Genomic DNA, 23,254 nt, shown 5'->3' on the forward strand with positions numbered 1-23,254 from the left:
GAAAAAAACGTAGCTAGCATCATCTTCAATGGGGAAAAACTGAGAGCTTTCCCTCTACCATCAGGAACAAGACAGGGACGCCCATTCTCATCACTATAACATAGTATATATTGGAAGTCTTAGCCCCAGCAATAAGACAACAAAACGAAATAAAAAGTATCCAAAAGTGGCAAGGGAGAAGTCAAACCTTCACTGTTTGTCGATGACATGACACTCTACATAGAGAACCCAAAAGACTCCACCAAAAAACTGCTAGAACTGATGATACACAAATTCAGTAAGGTCTCAGGATACAAATTCAGTCTATGGAAATCTGTTGCATTTCTATATACCAAGAATAATGAAGCACCAGAAAGAGAAATCAAGGAATCAATCCCATTTACAATTGCATCAAAAATCACAAGACACCTAGCAATAAACCTAACCAAAGAGGTGAAAGACCTCTACTCTGAGAACTATAAAACACTGATGAAATAAACTGAAGATGACACCAAGAAATGGAAAGACATTCCATGCTCATGGATGGGAAGAACAAATATTGTCAAAATGTCTATACCACCCAAATTAATCTATAGATTTATAAAACCCCTATCAAAATCTATAGATTAATTAAATCCCTATCAAAATGCCACCCAAAGTAATCTATAGATTAATAAAATCCCTATTTTATTAATAAAATCTATAGATTAATAAAATCCCTATCAAAATACCAACAGCATTTTTCACAGAGCTAGAACAAACAATCTTAAAATCTGTATGGAACCACAGATGACCCCGAATCGCCAAAGCAACACTGAGAAGGAAAAGCAAAGTCGGAAACATCAAAGTTCCGGACCTCAAGTGACATTACAAAGCTGCAGCGATCAAAACAATATGGTCCTGGCACAGAAACAGACACACAGATCAATGGAACAGAAGAAAAAACCCAGAAATGGATCCACAAGTGTAGAGTCAACTCATCTTCAACAAAGCAGGAAAGAAGGTCCAGGGAGAAAAAGACAGTCTCTTCAACAACTGGTGTTGGGAAAACTGAACGGCAACATGCAGAAGAATGAAACTGGGCCACTTTCTTACACCAGACACAAAAATAAATTCAAAATGGATGAAAGACCTAAATGTGAGACCTGAAACCATCAAAATCCTAGAGGAGAACACGGGCAGCAATTGCTTTGACATTGGCTGCAGCAACTTCTTTCTAGGTATGTCTTCCTGAGGCAAGGGAAACAAAATAAAAATGAACTACTGGGACTTCATCAAGATAAAAAGCTTCTACACGGCAAAGGAAACAATCAACAAAACTAAAAGGCAGCCTACAGAATGAGGGATGATAACTGCAAATGGCATATCTGATAAAGGGTTAGTATCCAAAATATATCATGTATAAAACTCAACACACAAAAAACAAATAATCCAGTAAGCAAATGGGCACAAGACATGAATAGACATTTTTCCAAAGAAGATATCCCGATGGCCAACAGACACATGAAAAGATGCTCAACATCACTCACCATCAGGGAAATACAAATCAAAAACTACGATGAGATATCACTTCACACCTGTCAGAATGGCTAAAATTAACAGCACAGGAAGCAAGAGGTGTTAGTGAGGATATGGAGAAAGGGGAATCCTCTTATATTGTTGGTGAGAAAGCAAACTGGTGCAGTCACTCTGGAAAACAGTATAGACGTTCCTCAAAAAAGTTAAAAATGGACCTACCCTATGGTCCAGCAATTACACTACTAGGTATTTACCCAAAGTATACAAAAAATACTAATTAGAAAGGGTACATACACCCCAATATTTATAGCAGCATTACCAACAATAGCTAAAATATGTAAAGAGCCCAAATGCCCACTGACTGATGAATGGATAATAAAAAAGGTGGTAAATATATACAATGGAATATTACTCAGCCATCAAAACGAATGGATCTTGCCATTTTGCTATGACATGGATGGATCGAGAGAGTATTATGCTCAGAGAAGTAAGTCAACCAGGGAAACACAAATACCATATGATTTCACTCATATGTGGAATTTAAGAAGAGATGAACATGGGTGGGAGGAGCAAACCGGAAAAGAGATTCTTAACTACCTAGAACAAATTGAGTGTAACTAGAAAGGAGGTGGGCAGTGGGATAGTTTAAATGGGTGATGGGTATTAAGGAAGGCACTTGTAGTGATGAGTACTCGGTGTTGTATATAAGTGATGAATCACTAAATCCTACACCTAAAATTAATATTACACTGTATGTTAACCAACTGGAATTTAAATAAAAACTTTAAAAAAGGGATGAGGGTTAATAAAGAAAAAGGACAACAGCACAGCTAAAAAAGAATTTTTTAAAATAAATAAAATGGATTCTCCAAAAAAATCTACCATCATGGGGTTTTCTGAAAGTTAAGTGTGTATGTGTGGACATATAAAGAAGTTAGGGGAACAAAACTATGACTACAAATCTACAGACTTATATATAACAATTTCATGATAAACTTTCAAGTGAAAAGAAAAATTTAGCAAAGTACTGTGTATGGTGATTCAACTTTAGTAAAAACAAATTAAGCCCCTATGTTATATAAATAAGGAGAAAGGGGTGCAAGGATGCCCACTAGGCTATTAATGTTAATTCTATTAGGGGGAAAAGTAGAAGAGAGGATACTTTTATATGTCTTTGTATTGTATTATTTCAAGAAGTATTTATTGTTTCAAGAAGCATTTATTAATAGCCTTCAAAATAGGCTTTAAGAATCCTCAAAATTTTTAATTTAAAATTGTAAAATGCAAGATGGACAACAATCTAAAGCAATATCTTAGTTGTGTAAACTAAGGTATAAGATTGGTATGATCTATGTAAATGCTAGACATGTCAACAGTATCTTCTGATATGCCATAAACCCTGCTAAATGTCTGTCCTTCACTCACCTGTCATAATTCAACTGACGTAGAAATGGGCGTCTAAAAAAAAGTCAGATAATCATAAATACACCAGTCACCTATGACATAATCTGATACATTAAAAAAAAAAAAAAAAAACAAGATCAATCAAATGCCTCTCCCAATAATTTTAACAAGTTAATAAAAAAAACAAGGTAGTTAACAACCAAGGCACTAAGGCTTAAAAAATGCATAAATGTGCCACAAAGAAATTAGGACTTAAGATGGATAAAATGAAATTATAAGGAACAGAAATCACATACAAATAAGCAAGAGCTATGAACATAATAAAATATAAAGAGAGAGAATAAGATAAATAGGACAGTGCAAAGAAAAAGGAACATCCAGAAATACTAACCCTGGAGTTATTTCAGGGAAAAAATTATACAAAAACTGCAGATCCAAAAGAATGAATTAAAAGTTGCAGCAACTGGCCTAATGAACCCTTCTCTGATGTCTAACCAAAAGGATAAGAAATAGTTTACTTTTCTATTTCATCTTCTAAGGATTTCTAAAATATTCTTTTAGTATAATGTTCTTTCCATTTCAATTCAAATCCATAATTCAACAACCTCCCAACCTAGAAGGCCAACATGGCCAACAGACCTAGAATTTCAGAAAAAAATCAGACTTTAATAATGAAAAAATAAGGTTAATAAGTTAAGATGAATGAGAAAAGTAAATAATAGTGTAAAAGTCCTAGGGTATCCCTCTTTAAATCAATGAATAAACATTATTTGAGGGTCCTGGGTATTTTTACCATGTTTACAAACAAGTATACAAATAGCAAGTTTTCCTTCAACAACAAAATCAGTAAAGGTATAGTTTATCTATAAAGAAGAAGATAAAAAGAGAATGTAGTGGCACAGATCGAAGAGTGGTACAATGAAAAATTAATTTACAGAACTAATAAGGTAGCTGTGTTATCTTCCACTACACATTTAAATATTGCTCCTGTAACCAAATCTCAAAAATATATTAAAAGGCCATAAAACAAAAAAAAAAGAGTATGTAACTAAAAAAATATAAATGGTTCAGTATATTAACTGTTGTACCTACTCTACATGAAAAGGATTCAGAAAAAGCAAACACTGACATTATTTGTAGACCCTGAATCATCTAACCAAGTGCTTCCCAAAAATACATTCAACGGAACTCTAGTCTCTCAAGTTACATGTGGAAAAAAGCAAATCAAATAACTTTGGGGAACAATGACTGTATATCCAACACCTGCCCCAACTCAGAAGATCACAATGCATATTAGCACATTAAAGTTCTAGGAATGTCCAAAATAAAGGAAACTGCTTAATACTTATTAATCCACTATTTTTCAAATTGATTTGACCTGGAAATACTAGCTGCCTCTAAATACGTATCAGTGTGCTATAAAACTAATGTTCTGTGAAATATAATTTAGACAGACTAATATTAACCTATGATGAAGCATAACAATACCATTTGTTTTTCATTCAATACTTTCTTTTTTTAAGATTTTATTTATTTATTCATGAGAGACACAGAGAGAGAGGCAGAGACACAGGCAGAGGGAGAAGCAGGCTCCATTTAGGGAACCTGACGTGGGACTCAATCCCGGGTCTCCATGATCACGCCCTGGGCTGAAGGCAGCCCTAAACTGCTAAGCCACCGGGGCTGCCCTCATTCAATAATTTGTTATAAAAAATTTCAAATATACAGAAAAACAGAAAGATGATCACAATGATTGTTCAAATACTCTATACCTAGGTTCAATAGTTAACATTTTACACATTTGCTTTGTTTTCCTCCTAATGTTATATGTATTACAGATAAAATTTACAAATATATAAAAAAAACAGCAGACACACCATAAAAGATAAGACAGATGGCAGGTAAGCAGGTAGGTACAGAGAGAAGGGAAGGATGGCTGATTCCTCATACAGTCTTGGTTACTTCTCTTCCTGAATAGGAATAATAGGACAGCACAAAAAAACAGCCTTAAAAAGAAAATCTTTTAGGGATGTTGGGGTGGCTCAGTCAGGTAAGCATCTGCCTTCAGCCTGGGTCATGATCTCAGGGTCCCGGGAGAGGTCTGCTTCTCCCACTACCTCTGCCCTGCCCCTCCCTCTCTCTCTCTCAAATAAATAAAAAATTTTTTTAAAGTAAATCTTTTAAATCACCTGTCTACAAAGGTGTTTTTTAATTAAAGAATAAACAAGTTTTTACCATCATATAACATACAAAAGGTTAGAGTTCTGAGTCTAGAGATACAAAACAATCCCTATTAAAGAATCTTAAAAACTCTTTGAATATTAAAAGGATTATAATAATTAACAAATCTTAATATTTGGAAATTATAAATGCTTGCTTGATAAAACAAATTAAAAAATCATAGTTTCAAAAAGCATAAAATTAGTACAGGATTTTTACTAACTCTCGAGATGAACTATGGAAGTGAGAAAATATTGTCATTTTTAATATACTGAATCCTAATTCAATTAGTAAATTAAAAAATCAGGCAGATTTTCAAAAACTCAAAAAACAAAATCTATCTTAAAATTTTAACTAAATGTGAAAATACATGAATGAGGTTAAACATAAGAAAGGAAATATTTACTAACCTTTATTTCCTAACATCACAGCAAGATGTAAAGGAGTGTTTCCTAAAATTAAAAAAAAACAAATTAAATTAGTATAAAAACATAGGAAATCTTATTTAAAAGTGGTTTTGGTTCCTTCAGAAATTTCACTGGCAGATTTTAAGCAAAACTACGGTGACTACAAAATGTTCTTGCTTATGTGGCAAATTCAAAGTCAGTCAAACACCATGGTTTCTAAACACAATGTGTTCCACCTCCCCCTTCAACACCCACCAAAAAAAGGATGCCCAGTTTACTTTTGAGGTTTCTTCTCCCAATAGATTTCACAGATTCCTTTGCTACTAATTTCTCTATATATCATTCTTTGTTCATTCAGCAAAGAATTTAAATATCTACTATATATTCATCTTTGGAGACAGATATCAAAAAGACCCAATCCCAGCCCTCAAGTTGTTCAGAAGTCTTAAACTGATAGGAAAATAAATAATTGCTATTACTATTTATTAGAATAGAAGAGAGTATAGCATGATAGTGGGACATAAAACAGACCTCCTAATTTTGCCTGTGCAAATAAAATTAACTATTGGAGAGGGACCAGACTAAAATGAGTCTTGACGAATAGGTTAGAAATTTATAGGCAAACAAAGCAACACAGACTAGTATTCCATGTTAAAAACAATTCCCTCAAATTACATTCAAATGGAAGAACGGTTTATATTTAGGAAACAAACAAATATGACTAGTGGGGGTAAAAGAGAATAGTAAATAATGATATTGGCAAGATGAGCAAAAGAAAATTAATGTGAATTATAGGCTATGCTACGAGGTTTAAACTAGATCCTATTAGTTGATGTTATGCAATGATTAATTTAATTTCAAAATGATACCCTAAGCCACACTAGTAACCTAAAAACATTTTCATTATAAAAGAAAGCAAAACTACAGTAATATTTGAAAATAAACTTACTGAATTAATGTACACGGATTTTCAGATATGAGCATTTTTACAGAAGGCACTACATGAATAATTTTTACCAATAAAATCATGTACAGAATAAAACAAGATTTGACATTTTTTAAAAACCTTATATATGATCTACCTCATTCTCTTAGCTTGACAAAAACTGCCAAAATGGTTAACACACATACACACACACACAAAATCTTTTGCTCAATAAAAGCACAATGGAATATGAATTGTTGGCTGTAAATACGGCAAATAGTATGTTGTGCAAAATTTAGAAGTGTAATAAATTCATTAAACTTAAATTTTCTCTAATTTTACAAAACAAAAAATCTGGACTACAATAAATTTTTTGATCTTAACTATTGGGAACAACAACAACAACAAAAAAAACAGATTTGGGGAACATAATTCAGATTATGTTCTTCCAAAATCAAATTTCCCTTAGCAATGAGGTAAACTCCCCAGTTTTCACATCTCATAACTAATTCTAGTTGAGATATGCAAGCTTTACTAATAATCATACATTGAAGCATGTCCCCCCAAAAAAGGTTTTGCTTATAATACTAAGTGAACTTCACTAGTTGGCAAGTTACTGGTATAAGCTATTTTCCAAAAGACAAACTTCAGTCCTCCAAATATTTCATACCCTTTAGGGAGCTAGGTATCTTCTTTTATCCTAGTTATAAAAGTTTATCTAGTCCTACAAGTTTGTATTTTTATTCTATAGAATCAATATTTACCATTTTTGGTGCTCTTCATTCCTTTCTTCATCTCTAACCTTCCATCAGACTCATTTTTCTTCTACCCAAAACATATCCTTCAAGATTAGCTTTTGTGGAGGTTTGAGATAAGTGAAATTTTTGTTTGTAAACACATATTCAACTTCAATCTTGAAGAATATTGTGCTGAGCACATAATCATTGACTAGCTGTTATCCCTTCCTCCCCGCCACACCCAGCACTCTATGTTGTCCTAGGGTTCCTTTTTTGCTGACAGGCCAGCTATAGGACTTTCTACCCCTCCTCTGAAAGTAATGTGACATTTTGGGCTACATTTGTGGGTTGCTTTTAGTTGTTGTTGTTTTGTTTTTAATTATCAGCCATTTCACTCCGATGTGAATTCCTTTTTTTATTCTGCTTGTCTTGGACTTCTTGAGTCTTTGAATCAGTGTCTTTCAACAATTTTGTAAAACTCTCAGCAAGTATCTCTCCAAATGTTGCTTTAGCTCCATTTCCTTCCTCTCTTCTCTCCTGGGGTTCAATTAATGTAGAATTTCTCACCCTTTCTATTTTTTTTTAACTTTCTTTCTTTCGCTTCCCATTTTCATTATAGGTATAATATAAAGGTTCTTCTAACCTTTTTCCAAGATTATGAATTCTGTCTTCTTCAGGGTCTAAACCTCTTGGTAAGCCTATTTATTCTATTTGAATTTCAGCTTTTATATTTTTTCATTTGAGAATTTCTTTGTTCACTTTCAAATACATGATTTCAATTTTTAAATTTCAGTTCTCCGCTTAAATATTCAAACTTGTCTCTTACCCCCCAAGAACATAATAAGCATTGTTATTTATAGCCTCTAATAAGAATTACAATAAACAAAGCTCTCATGGGTTTCTTTTCCCCTGGTTCTCACTCATGCTGTTCAGTCTCCAGAGAGACTGAACAGCATAAGTGGTCATCTTTAATTATATACTGGATATAGTATTTCATGAGCTCTCTATATAAAAATTTTGAAGCCTAAGAAACAAATCCTCCAGATACTTTCATTTGCTTTTGACATGTGGCAGGGGGTATGAGACTTCATTAATCCAGGGACTGACATTTTTTTCTAGCCTTCACAAATGACTCAAAGCTGTGCTCCAGCCTCCATCAGAGCTGATTCAGTTTTTGTTCACTATTATTCCTAAGGTATAAGCTCTTCAAGTTACAGCCCAAACAGGAGAGTGTTTAAGAGATATCCCACCCTCGGTAGGCCCTGACCTCTATCTTTTGTCCTCTTAGCACAGTGAGGCTGTTAAAAGTGCAGCTCAGCCTCTAACTACTTCTTTTGGCTTTGCAAAAGCTACTGGAGCAAAATAACCTAAAATGCGAAGCTCAGATCTTTGGATTTCCATCTTTTGCCAGATCCTGGCCCAGTAACTCCTTCCTACGTCATTAGATCTCTAGTACCCTTAAGTTGAATATTTTATTCTTATTTGCTTCTAAGGAAGACTAGTCCTAATAATCTAGTCTATCATTACTACAAGCAGAAATTCTACTTTGATTTTATTTGCTAACTTTTCTCCCTATACTTTGCCTTCTATTCTTTGATACTGTTAATGCATAAAGATGAGATAATTTTATGAGGACTAATGATCATAACTTCTATCAAAATATAATTACTCTCTAGTGCTTTTAAACCATTTTTATCAGTTCAATTTTATCAGTAATTAATCTTGCCATTCATATTTTTTTACCGCTAACAACAAATTTTCCATTTTTTCCAACCTCCATTAGATGTGTCCTTTTCTTCTCATTTACCAGATGTCACAGTTATTATTTTTGGAACTTTTTCCCCTACTTCTTTCAGTAACAAATCTCATGCCTTAAATACATGAGCCAGGGAGAGGACATGACTTAAACCTAACCAGTCTGATATCCAATAGAAAACTGTTTCAGGGAAGGACACAATTCCCACCAAAGTCAAGGTTCTTTTCTGCAATCAAACTACCTACCTAACCTTTCCTTCCTTCTCTCCTTCCTTCCTCCCTCCTTCCCTCCCGTTCTTCCTTCCTTTCTTCCTTTCTTTTAAAGAACTGGTAGGGAAGACTGTCTTTTGCTGCTGGAACCACAGTGCTTGAAGATGAGTATGGGACCAACTATTTTCTACAAATAAGTTAGTGTCCTCAATCAAGGACAATTTTTCCACCAAGGGAACAGCTGGTGGTGTCCAGTCCATTTCTGGTTATCAGAACTGAGGAGTGGGGGTGCTGATGGCATCTAGAGGGTAGAGGCCATGGATACTGCTAAATACCTTACAACGCACAGGACAGCTTATTCCCACAAAGAATTCTCCAGCACAAAATGTCAAGTGCAGAGGTTGAAAACTGAAATAGATAAAGCCCAACTGCAACAGGAAAGAAGGAAGTTCTACATAATAGCAGACTAAGAGATTATTTAAAGAAAAAAAATTTTTTTCTAAAGTCCTAAAAACACTGTAGGAGGTCTAGATACATGCATGTCCAATATTTGCTCCTACCCTATCATTTTCAGTTATATGAACCAATAAATGCCTTTGGGCTTAAGCTAGTTTGCAGTTGAAGCTTAAGCTTTGGGCTTAAGCTAGTATGAGTTTCACTTATAATGGCAAGAATCATTACTAATACAATATAGGAATAGAAAACCTTATTTGCCATAACCATACTTTGGGAGACTGCTATTTTTTAAGCACTTTTGCTTTGCTTCTCTATTCCTTTTTTTTTTTTTTGGACTATGTAAATGTAATTTGTAATTTATCTTCTGCAATAACACAATATAGGCAGATATATTTTAAATTCTATTTGTTGCAAAATTAAAGCCTTTTTAGAAAATATTTTTAAACTCACATTTATCTAACAAAGTAAAAAAACCCACACATTTGATTTTTTTTTTCTTTAAGATTTTATTTATTTGAGAGACAGAGTACAAGCAAGGGGGAGAGAGAGAGAATCTCCAGTAGACTTCTCTGAGCACAGAGCCCTGACATGGGGCTCAATCTCATGACCCTGAGATCATTACCTGAGCCAAAATCAATGTTGGATGCTTAATCAACTAAGCCAGCCACACATCACTGATTCTCTTTAACAAAAAAAATAAGTCAATACTTTTTTTTCTCATCTCCATTTTTGTTTCACTAATTCAATCAGGAGTTATAAACCTTTTTCTTATCCTTCATAGAATACATGTCTTTTAAATTTTGAAGTAAAAGATTTTTTTGGAACTTTGTTCTCAAGACTCTAATCATATTTGCTATGATTATTAGGCTTCATCTATGGTATATTTAACTGTTTTCAATGTTCATTCTCAAACTTTTTCTGATACAACTTCTCCTTTCTTGGGTTAATCATGTAAATTCATCTCTTATGATCTGGGATACTTCTTTAAATAATACTTTTCAGGAATGCTAGCATGGGGTTACTCTATTTTCTAGAATGTTACTGTATTTTTTCACAAAGGAATACTTACCTAGAAAGAATTCTACAGAAGATCTAATATTGGAGAGATCTGAAGCCAATTTGATATTCATTTGTTAAATAATAATCTGTGTTCTTTACTTGTATATATATAGAATTCTTCATTAAATTTCAAAATATCACTAAGATACACATATTCTCTTTTCATTAATTTTCCCTGGAACACATTATGAGCTCTGACTTTGGAGTCTAAACTAAGTTTAGATCAAAAATGTCTTCTTCTTTACTTATAGCTTTGAGTATTGCCTCTGATCCACTTATTCTGTTTTATTCTCTGGAAATATATACTACTCATAAGATGAAATCTTTTTTTTTTTTTTTTCATAAGATGAAATCTATACAAGTGTAGCTTCACTATTTAGAGCTTATCTCTCATTCTTTTAATTTTTCTTCTTTTCCACTACAGTCTGTTTTCAAATGAATGTTTTATTTCATTCAATTTCCTATACCATTAGGACTTTATTTAACAGTATCTTCAGGATACTTATAATGACACTTCTTGTATAATGAGTATTTTTCAAAGACCACCAATTGATTTTTTTTTTTTTCTGTTCATCCATCCTGAAATGAAAATGTATTCAAATCTATTCTGGGAAAGGACAATCAGACTGCTCCCACTTTCCTCTCAATTCATTCAAAAAATGAACAGCAGAAACCTTTTCTAAACTCTGAAGCAAAAAGAACAAGCTGATATTTAAGTATTTCCCTGTAAGACTCTATTCTAATACTACAGATAAAACAAAGAAAATCAAACATTTGAGAGATAGTTGCTGCATGGAAATCAAAGAATGGTGCAAGACATATTCTTAAAAGTACAAAACATCATTGAAAGAAATACCTGAATAAGTGGAAAGACAATCCTGAGTTTGTGGATTAAATACTGGTAAAATGACAGTACTTCTAAAAATAGTCTTTTATTTATTTATTTATTTATTTATTTATTTATGAATGATAGTCACACAGAGAGAGAGAGAGGCAGAGACACAGGCAGAGGGAGAAGCAGGCTCCATGCACTGGGAGCCCGACGTGGGATTCGAACCGGGGTCTCCAGGATCGCGCCCTGGGCCAAAGGCAGGCGCTAAACCGCTGCGCCACCCAGGGTTCCCTAGTCTATAATTTCAAAACTCTCTCCATCAAAATTCCCAACTGGCTTTTTTGAAGAAACTGACAAGATGATCCTAAATTTCATATGAAAATTCAGGGATCCCTGGGTGGCGCAGCGGTTTGGCGCCTGCCTTTGGCCCAGGGCGCGATCCTGGAGACCCGGGATCGAATCCCACATCGGGCTCCCGGTGCATGGAGCCTGCTTCTCCCTCTGCCTGTGTCTCTGCCTCTCTCTCTCTGTGTGTGACTATCATAAATAAAATAAATTTAAAAAAAAATTAAAAAAAAAAAATTCAAAGTACCCAAACTATCCAAAACACTCTTGAAATAGAACAAAGTTGGAAGACTTACACATCCCAAATTCAAAACTTACTACAAAACCACAGTAATCAACACAGCATGTACTCATGAAAAGACAGACCTATATATCAATGGATCAATCATACTATGCACAAAAATTAATTCAAAATAAATCATGAACTTAAATGTATGAGCTAAAACTATAAAACTCTTAGGAAAAACAAAACAAAGGAGTTTGTGACTTGGATTAGGTAACGATTTTTCAATATTTTTATTTATTTTTATTTATTTATGATAGTCACAGAGAGAGAGAAAGAGGCAGAGACACAGGCAGAGGGAGAAGCAGGCTCCATGCACCGGGAGCTCAACGTGGGATTCGATCCCGGGTCTCCAGGATCGCGCCCTGGGCCAAAGGCAGGCGCCAAACCGCTGAGCCACCCAGGGATCCCGGTAACGATTTTTCAGATACACCAAAAGCACAAAAGCAATAATAAACTGGCCTTCATCAAAATTAAAATATGCTGCAAAGAATGGCATCAGAAAAGTGAAAAGAGAACCCAGAGGGGAAAATATTTCGCAAATTATATGTTTGATAATATCCAGAATATATAAAGAACTTGATGTAATGAGGACTGGGTGTTATATGCAACAGATGAATAACTGAACTCTACATCTGACACTAATATATACTATATGTTAACTAATTGAATTTAAATAAGTTTTAAAAAAAAGAACTCTTAAAACTAAATAATAATCTGAAAAATCCCAATTTAAAAATAGGAAATGATCTGAATAGCTTTTTCTCTAAAGAAGATATACAAATGGCCAATAAGTCCACAAAAAGATGCTTAAAATCATATAGCCATTAAGGAAATACAAGTCAAAACTACAATGAGATACCACTCCATACTCATTAGGATGGCTATAACAAAAAAGACTTAACACAAGTGTTGGCAAGGATGGGAAACCAAAATAAAACCTCATACAAAGTAAAATACTGTAGCTACTTTGGAAAACAGTTTGGCAGTTCTTCAAAATGGTAAACACAGTTACTACATGACCTAGCCAAGCTATATACCCAAGAAAATGAAAACATGTCCACACAAAAACTTACAAATGTTCATATGAGCATTATTCATAATAGTCAAAAAGTAGAAAAACCTCTAATGTCTATTAATTGATGAATATATAAGTAAAATGAGGTACATCCATGCAATGGAACATTATTTGGCAATAGAAAGGAACAAAATTCTGATATATGCTACAACGTGGCTGAACCTTGAAGACAATGTGCTAAGTGGAAGAACCCAGTCATAAAGACCACATACTGTGTGATTCCACGTATAGGATATTAGTGGCTGTCTATGGCTGAATGAAATGGGGGGAAGGGTCAGAAGTGAAAGGTAAAGGGTACAGGATGTCTTTTTAGGGTAATGAAAATGTTCTCAAATTGTGGTAATGGCTACACAACTCTGAATACAACTTTGAATACTTTTTTTAACTGTACAGCTTAAATGGTTCAAATGTATGGTATGTGAATTATATCACAATAAAGCTGTTTAAGATAAACAGAAGATAAGTAGGGGATAAAGTTGCTAGAATTGCAGCAAGTATTCATGCTCCTAATAATTTTAAAAGCAAAAGTCTTCTTTACAAAAGCCTTTGTACTGGCTACACAACTTATTTATTAGGCGGGGCACCTGGCTGGCTCAGTCTGAAGAGCATGCAATTCTTGATCTCGGGGTTGTGAGTTCAAGCCCCACCTTGGGGATGGAGATTACAAAAAAATAAACTAAAATAAATATAATAACTCAGGTTAATCCAGCCGTGGACTGAAAAGTAAACTTTCTTGCCCACTTGCTTCTTTGGTATGAATTTTTCTACTCAATAAGGTACTAGGAATAGTTTTTGGGTTTTTTTTTTCTTTTTTTTTGATACAGCTATGTTCTTAAGAAGAGCAATAAATGAAGGCAAAAGGAAAGGTGGGCTTGCTGTAGGGCACAAACTTCCCCCTGCCATCTATTTCCTATATGTATAAAGGGAGGGAGAGAGAGAATCCCAATCCTAAGCAAGATCTATGCCTAGACTCCAGGCTCGATCCCACCACCCTGAGATCACGACCCAAGAGTCCAGACACCCAACCGACTGGGCCACTCAACCACCCATCTGTTTCCCATATTAGACACATTCTCATCCTCTAATTCAGAGACATGACATAAATAAAGTTTTAATAGTACATAACGAGGTGCTGTTTATCAATTGTTAATGGCTACTTTCATGCAACAGATGATACAACCTGTAAGCTTGTATTTACTAAATCCTAGCTTTAAAAAAAATTTTAATTGAAGTATAGTTGACATACAATGTTACATTAGTTTCAAGTGTATAACAGTGATTCAACAACTCTATAACTATCCTGCCCTTTAATTATGTTGCAGACCCCTGCTGTAATCAGTAAGGATTGCATGTCATATTGCATTGCTTCTAGGATAGAACACCTGTCAGTCAATATAACTTCTATATATAATCACATATTAACTGTTATTAAAACTTCTCTCATAATCTAGTTTACTTGATTCTAGAGTCATTATTGTACCTTACTGTCAAGTTAGGAGAGAAGTTCGAATGTTCTGCTCTTTCAACATTTTACCCAGAGGTAAAAATCCATTCATTTTCACTTAATACTTAACTCAGTATTACCAAGTTCTAGGCATAGTGCTAGATATGAAAGATTCAACTATTTTTTTAAAGATCTTATTTATTTATTCATGAGAGAGAGAGAGAAGCAGAGACACAGGCAGAGGGAGAAGCAGGCTCCATACAGGGAGCCCAACACGGGACTCAATCCCGGGTCTCCAGGATCACGCCCTGGGCAGAAGAAGGTGGCGCTAAACCGCTCAGCCACCCGGGCTGCCCAAAAGATTCAACTCTAAACAAGCTAGAAATAACTTTTGTCCTCATGGAACTAATAGTCACAAAACAGAAAAATAAGACAAAATAGATTGTGATAGGTGTTCGGAAAAATGACCTTAAGCTAAGACCAAAAATAATAAAAGACATTACTTTCTGATTCTTCAGGCAGTCTTCTAATTCTTCTCATTATCTTTCTAATGAGATAATGTTTAAAATGAGATCTTAAAAAGGAGCAGGAACTAAGAAATCAAAGGATGAGAAGAAAAGCATTACAGTCAAGAGACCAGAAATAACCTGTCAGATTCCAGGAACTGAAAGAAAACAACTATGGCCAGAACAAAGAAAAAAAGAGAGATTCGTACAACATTGTATCAGAGAAGCAGGCAAGGGCCGAATCATGTGGGGCTCTATAGATCATGTGGGGCTCTTTAACACGGTAAGAAATATGAACTTACTTTTAAGTAGAGAAGACATTAAAGAATTTTGAACAAGGAAATGACATGATACGAGTTACATTTCAAGATCACTCTCACTACATTTAGAGAATGGAATGGAAGGGGACATAGACTAGTTAAGAGTCTGGTGTAATATTCCAGGGAAAAGATAATAAAAATTGGTCTCAAAGTGGTGGTAGAGCCCAATCAGTGGAGACAGAAAGTAGAATGATTCAAAATAACCTGTGAGTTCGATATGTATAGGTAGGAGGAGGAGGTGAGACAAATGACCCCAATGACTGAGGCTTGAGCAGCCAGGTGAATAATGATGTGATTTAATAAATGGCTGGGCGGCCGGATGGGAGGGTATAAGGTAGAAAATAATAACATTTGAGAAAAAAATTTTGAAATATCAGATTCCCAAGTGGAGATGATTATAAAGTCTGGGAACTCCAAGAAGTCTGGATTAGAGATAAAAATTTGACAGCAAAAAAAAAAAAAAAAAAAAAAAAAGAGAGAGAGACATTTAAAATCAAATCTCTAAATTTGCAAATACTCATTTTTTTCCCCTAACATTGGAAAAGGTAATAATAGTGGTCTGTCTTCACTTCTCTATCTTCCAGGAGAAAATTTAAAAGGACCATGTTCTAAATGGTGACAATGGTAACAAGAAAACAAGGAATTGGTAACACCAGTTGATGTCAAGAAGGATAACTAAGTGGGTGAAGATGAGTGGGAGGAAAGCTTTTTTTTTAAATAGGCCTCATGCTAGTGTGGCGTTCTGGGGGGCCAAAACTTAGGACTCTAAAATCAAGACCTGAGCTGAGATTACAGTCAGAAGCTTAACCCATGAGCCACTCAGGTACCCTGGGAAAGAAACTATTTTTATAATGTATCTTTTACATCTTTTTATAATTTTGTCACATGTGAATGTAATAACTTCTCAAAAACTTAAATTAAGAATCCACCAAAGTCTAGACAGAGCCACTAGGTAAAGAAAGCAGGCCTTTATATACCTAGATTATTACTGTTTTCTTAAACCCTCAAGGAATATATAGATGAAAGGGTGGGGCGTTTGGGTGGCTCAGTCCGTTAAGTTTCCAAAAATTTTTTTAAGATTTTATTTATTTATTCATGAAAGACACACACACATGGACAGAGGCAGAGACACAGGCAGAGGGAGAAGCAGGCTCCATGCAGGGAGCCCAACACAGGACTTGATCCTGGGTCTCCAGGATCACACCCTGGGCCAAAGGCGGTGCTAAACCGCTGAGCCACTGGGGCTGCCCAATTCCCAACTCTTGATTTCAGCTCAGGTCATGATCTCAGGGTTGTGAAATTAAGCCCCAAGTCAGGCTCTGCACTGGTGTGGAGTCTGCTTGAGATTCTCTCTCCCTCTTCTTCTGCCCTCTCACCAAAAAATAAAACAAATAAAATATAATTTGAAAAAAAAGGAAGGGCAAAATCACTGGTATCTACTGAAGCAAATTAAAATTACTGTAATTTTACAAAGTCAAATTAATCACATTTTCAAAAGATTTATGAACTAGAAATGACTTTGTGTTCAACTACTCAATCCTCATTTTACAGGTAAGTACATAATCAGAAATACACATAATTAATGATACTGAATATTACGCTTTGATTTCAATATTTTAAATATAAATCAGCATGATTTTCTTCATCATTCTTCTCCTACTCCTCTAGCCAACACTGGATTTACTATACTGGCCAAGTATACCATGAAACTAAGTGCTCAGATGTCCCAGTTATACATCTACTATTCCCTCATTTTTCTTTTTCTTTTTTTTTAAAGATCTTATTTATTTGACACAGAGAGAGAGAAGGAGTGTGCGTGCAAGCAGGGAGAGGGGCGAGGGAGAGAGAGAGCAGGCTCCCCACTGAGCAGAGAGCCTGACCAGCATGGGCTCAGTCCCAGGACCATGGGGCTCAATTGCAGGACATGGGGCTCGATCGCAGGACCATGGGGCTCGATCCCAGGACTGTAGGATCAGGACCCAAGCAGAAAGCAGATGCTTAACCAACTGAGCCACCCAGTCACGACATTCCCTCAGTTTTCTAAGATCTCAACCTGCTGCTTAAGCTAATTTGTTACATAAAAGATACTAAAAACTTAAAATAACCTGCCAACTTTCCACAATGTAGTTTTTAAATCTGAAATCACATGCCTCGGTTCTAATTTGGTAAATAAAATGAATTCTGTTCTGTCAAATGAACAAAAAATATTCCAGTAACATTGAGACCGCTGCATTGCTGAAGTATGCAAATTATCAACCAAAAGGCTGGATTTACAGGGCATCTATTATATATGCCCACACTATCCTATATACTTTATAAACCTTATCTTACCCCAACACCCTCTGAGACAAATATTATTCCTATTTCACAGGTAAGAAAAATAAAGCTAACAATAATTATGTAATTTCCTAAAATTATATATCTAGAAATGTGTGAGTCCTGACTCTAAAATCTGTATGCTTTTTACTAGACCAATAGTTTTCAAACTTTTTGGTCTCAAGACCCCTTTTATACTCTTAAGAATTATTAAAGATCTTTTATATGGATTGTTTATATGGACACATCTATTGATATTTACCATATTAGAAATTAAAATTACATGTTGTAAAGCTTTATTAATTTTAGTTACAATAACTCCATTACATATCAGTATGTATTTTTTATGAAAAAAAACTGCATTTCCCAAAACAAAAATAAATGACGGGAGTATGCTATTTTAAGCTCTTTAATTAAAAATTAAAATAATAAAAAAAAATAATAAAAGAAATTAAAATAAATTTATTTAATGTCTGGCTTAATAGACAGCTAACCTTTTATAATTATTTTTGCATTCAATCATGTGTAAATTTTACTTTGAAGTATATGAAGAAAATCTAGATTCAGAAGATACAGTTGAAAAAAAGGAATAGTATTTTAATGGCGCTTTTAAATAATTGTAGATGTTCTTTACTACAACAAAACTAAGTGGTGATTTCTTAAAGGTTAGCTGCAATGTGAAATTTAAAACCGTGTCAATAAACTTTTTGTATTGAGTACACTGAAACACACTGGTTTCTTTTGTACTATATACAAATATATACATTTTTTTTTTTTTTAGATTTTTATTTATTCAAGAGAGACACAGAGAGGCAGAGACACAGGCAGAGGGAGAAGCAGGCTTTCTGTGGGGAGTCCCCCAGATTGTGGGACTCGATCCCAGGACCCCGGGGTCACACCCTAGGCAGAAGGCAGACACTCCACCTCTGAGCTACCCAGGCGTCCCTCTTGCACTTTAAATAGATCTTTTATGGATGCATGATTTTGGAACATCATACACTGATCATGTGAAAAATACAAGTTAATGGAGTTATGCAGATCTTCCAAATGTCAACACATTTCATTATACCAAAAAAAAAAAAAAAAAAAAAATCACATTTGGTAATATCACCAATCTGACCAGAGAAGTCTTTAAATACTGGGAAGCTGTCATACTCAGTGACAGAAGCGGTCAAACTTAAGAGTGACAAAGACGAGTTTCCCAAATTCTAATTTTTTATTCAAAGCTTGAATTTTTTAATTGGTAACAAATACTACCAATTATTTTCTGTGAAGTCACAGGCTCATTTCATTCCTTTTCCAGAAAATTTCTGCCAACTATCCAAATTGGAATAGCCATAGTTTGTCTGTAAGCTGTTCTTCCAAGTAAAAATAGTGTTCCATGACAAAAGCTACTGGTTTGGCTTACAACTCAAACAACTACACAAGTGTTTTCCCTTCAACATGCAGAACAACATCATGCAAAATCTACATTATGTCAGAAAGAATATCAAAAAGATATGTACTTGAGATTAAAACTTAATAAAAGTAATCATTTCACAAGTTGCATCATAGACATTAAGAGAAACTGGCTTTTTTTTATTTTTCTTTTTTAAACTACAAGTATGTGGTAGTGAATGTGCAATGAATACCAGCAGTTTCAGTGCCTTGATTCGTACTCAGGTTCCAACAATTTTGCCCACCACCGCTTTTGAACCATCAGCAAAAATGTCAGCATGGTGAAAAAGGTAAGTAATGACTTTATAAAAATAGTTCTGATATCACCTGCCCCTAAGTAGGGAGAAAACAGAAAATTCTAAGTACTAGAACCAACACAGCTCCAACTTCTACCGACACCTTTCAAGTTCCATCCAAGCAAGCAGTATAAACAGAGAATTTTTGTATTTTTCTCTCATAAACAGTACTATACTACTACAACCATACACACATAATATTACATCCATCACAGACTCCTAACCAGCTCTACTTATTATTTCCAAAGTTACCCCTACTTTTAACAGCACATTAAACTAACCCTTGCCCATCCAAGTTTCTGCTTCATATGGCAGCCAGACTGAGTCTTTTAAAATCAGATCACCGTTACTCCTCTGCTCAAAACCCTGACTTCCTATTTTGCTCAGAGTGAAACCCCAAATCCTTAACACTGGTCTGCAAAAGTTCCACATGCTTATACTCACTGCTACCTCTCAAATCTCCTATCTCCTACCACTCCCCCCGCCCCATACCAACCACACTTGGCCTTCCTTCTACCCCCTTGAACATGGTACCTTTACATTTGTATTCTCTGTCTGAAACTCTGGTCTGCCAGATATCTGCTCCTTAATTTTTTTTAGGTAACTGAATTTCTCTTATCCTTGATGTCTTCCCTGACCCTGACCTCAACAAAATACTACTTTACTTCCCCTCCCCTGTAATCCCAGCACTCTCTATTCTCCTTACCTGGCTTTATTTCACTCTATGATAGTTATCATTATCAGTCATACTACATATTTATTAGATTATTACTTATCTTCTTGCGTTAGAATAAGCTCCATGAGAACAAGGACTCTGACCACTTTGTTCACTGCTGTAACCCCTGCACCTAAAACACTTTCACATATTAGGAGCTCAGTATGTATCTGTTAAATGAAGCAATGAATGAACAAAGAAAAGAAAAAAATAACTATAAAGAGCCATGAGAATAGTGTTAAAATCTCTTTTAACTCTCCAAAAAAGCATTCCATCCCAGAACAATGCAGGTCTCCACATGATTCTCTATGAAAGCCAACCAAAGGGTATGTACATGCTTAAGAGGATATTCAACACAGCACACGTGGTTTTATAGAATTCAGTGTAGTGCTGAGTAAGAGAGCACATGCATTAACATGACTGATAAATATCTACAGCCAAGAATCCAAATACACTAAACCAAGTCACACCAGTAGATGAAAGATGACTTGTAGGAGAGTCAAATACACCTAATCCTTTAGTACACTGACAGGCAGGATAAATTCAAGTACCAGATAAAACCTCAACTGAAGTACTATTTAAACCTCAAGGACAAGAATGTCTTCTGCTGAGAGGTACTTAACACCACAAGTGAGAATAAGGTATTGCTATCAATGGATATTACTATTATATTAGCTTTCAGAGTTAAAATGGTTTCAAGTACAGTCTTCCATTTGAGACTATAATGCCTCAAGAAGTAGATACTGTTATATCTGCTTTTTTTCAGTAATTAAGTAAATAGCATAATTTCATAAAAAACCAGTTTGCAGAAAAGCATGGTCCCAAAGTTAGATCTAATTCCAAATATAGAGACAGCCTTCTAGTTTTGCAGGCATATTCAGGATTTCAACAGGAGCAACAGCCTTAAGAATAGATGAAGTTCATCTAAGTCACACAGTTAAATCTCTATATTCTGATAACAAACACCATCCATAATTTTCACAGAGGAAATAGACCTTTTCTCTTTCCCTTACCCCATTTTACACACTTCAGTATTGCTCCAAAACTGATCTTCCATCTATCTCCCAATGAAATAAATAGTATGTAAACAAGAACACACTGTTTGTCTGCCGAGCCCCCACTCAATTTTTCAGGAACTATGCCTATTTTCCAGAACCCAAAGCATCCTGCCAATTACACTATACTCTGCATTAGATTTCTATGACTCAAGAATGACATCAAATTGGGACAGACTGCCTAGTATTCAATTCTTCAAGGAGTCCTCCAGAATTCTCCTGCCTTACTGAGGATGCAAAGAACACAACGTGGTCAATAACTGCTCATTTGTTTCTTTTTTTTTTTGCCAAAGTTGAAAGGTCAGAGTTCCAGCTCCCATTATAGCTCAATACAGGAAAGGAGAGAAGAGGATTCCTCCCACCTTCTTATGAGATAGCTCTGCAGGTGTGTTCACATCACAATTCAAAGTGTGAAGTCACATTCTAATACTTACAGTGACGCCATCAGGAAACAGCAACTTAAGCCAAGTACAGTCCTACTCTGTCGGGAGATGCACATGGGAGAAGAGGTGAGAGGAAGGTCATGTCAATGGTGGTAAAGATCGACTGAATCAACACTGAGAGATCAGTGAAGTGACAGATTTCACCGCCAAACTCCGCTCATACCACCAAGTGAAGGTGCGTGACACGTTAATGGATTATCTTGAGCCTCCAGAAACGACTTCGCTTTTTTCCTAAGACAAACTGAGGTCTGCCTTTCAAAACCAAAGTCCAGAAAAACCACAAAATGTGAGGAGAAAAATACAAAACCATTTCTGTTCTTTTAAGGATGTGCCATCATTGTAACCCTCTTGGCCAAAATTGTTCATCTAAGGCTTAATTCAAGATTTTTTTTGCCATGCAAAGTGTAGCTCTATAGTCGCTACTCAGATGCAAAATGCATCACCCATCATAAAGATTTTAGTGACGAACACAAATCAGAGAAAATAATATCAAAAAGAAATTTAAAGATTGACATAGAATAAGCCAAAATAAATCTACCACATGGGCACCAAACAGATTATGCTATTGCCTCAATTCTTAAACATATATTTTTAATCCTTCTGAAATTAAGATGTTTTAAAATCCCTGTCTGAAAAAATGTGCCAGCCACCAGCAGAGACACTATACAGGTTAACTATTTCATTACCATTCCCTTGAGTTACCAACATTGGCAGCAATACTCTCAATTAAAATATAATTTAGATTTGAAATTTCTAATCACTGTGTGAAACAGCCACATAAAGATTAAGCTACAATTCAGTAAAAATGAAAATTAACTAATAGAGAAGATGGCTTGTCATATGCCAGGCAATATAATTAAAGGCAGTAGAAATCTACTGCCAAATCTCTCAGAATACATCAGAAATTGTTCATATCTAGGAAAGGCTGGTTTAAGCAATTCATGTATCAAGGACTTTCATCACTCTGGTACCTAAATGCTTCTGATTAATGTCCAAGAGAAAGTACTTTACGTCTAAGGATATTTAACTCAAGGGGAAAAACAAAATTACATGTTTAACAAATAAGAAGTGCAGTCAAAATGAAGAAAATGTTCTATATGCCGAATAAGCATTCTCAATTCTAAAGGTGCTAAAGAAGTAAAACGCATTACCATGAATTTTCAAAAACAGCATGTCACCACGATACTTTAACTACCAATGGCAAAAGTGACTGAGAAAAATTTTTACAATGTGAAAAAAGGCTCAGACTTAAACTTTAATTCTATACTAAAGAAAAAATAGGGGCACCTCGGGTGGCTCAGCAGTTTAGCGCTGCCTTCAGCCCACGGCATGATCCTGGAGACCCCGGATTGAGTCCCGCATCGGGCTCTCTTGCATGGAGCCTGCTTCTCCCTCTGCCTATGTCTCTGCCTCTGTGTGTGTGTGTGTGTGTGTGTGTGTGTGTGTCTCATGAATAAATAAATAAAATCTTTAAAAAAATAAAAAATAAAAAATAGTATTTAACTAAAGACACA

General features: G+C 35.1%; 1 protein-coding gene across 2 annotated transcripts in view; it reads right to left on the bottom strand.

Annotated features, from left to right (window-relative positions):
* Positions 1 to 23,254, bottom strand: part of ANKRD13C (ankyrin repeat domain 13C) — an 85,063-nt gene that overhangs the window by 57,032 nt on the left and 4,777 nt on the right. For both annotated transcript variants that reach the window (XM_077905009.1, XM_077905008.1), the window contains exon 2: positions 5,532 to 5,573. In XM_077905009.1, coding sequence (XP_077761135.1) covers positions 5,532 to 5,573 — 42 coding nt within the window. The remainder of the gene's footprint in view (positions 1 to 5,531; positions 5,574 to 23,254) is intronic.

This window comes from Canis aureus, chromosome 8 (genome assembly GCF_053574225.1).
Source record: "Canis aureus isolate CA01 chromosome 8, VMU_Caureus_v.1.0, whole genome shotgun sequence".
NCBI lineage: Eukaryota > Metazoa > Chordata > Mammalia > Carnivora > Canidae > Canis > Canis aureus.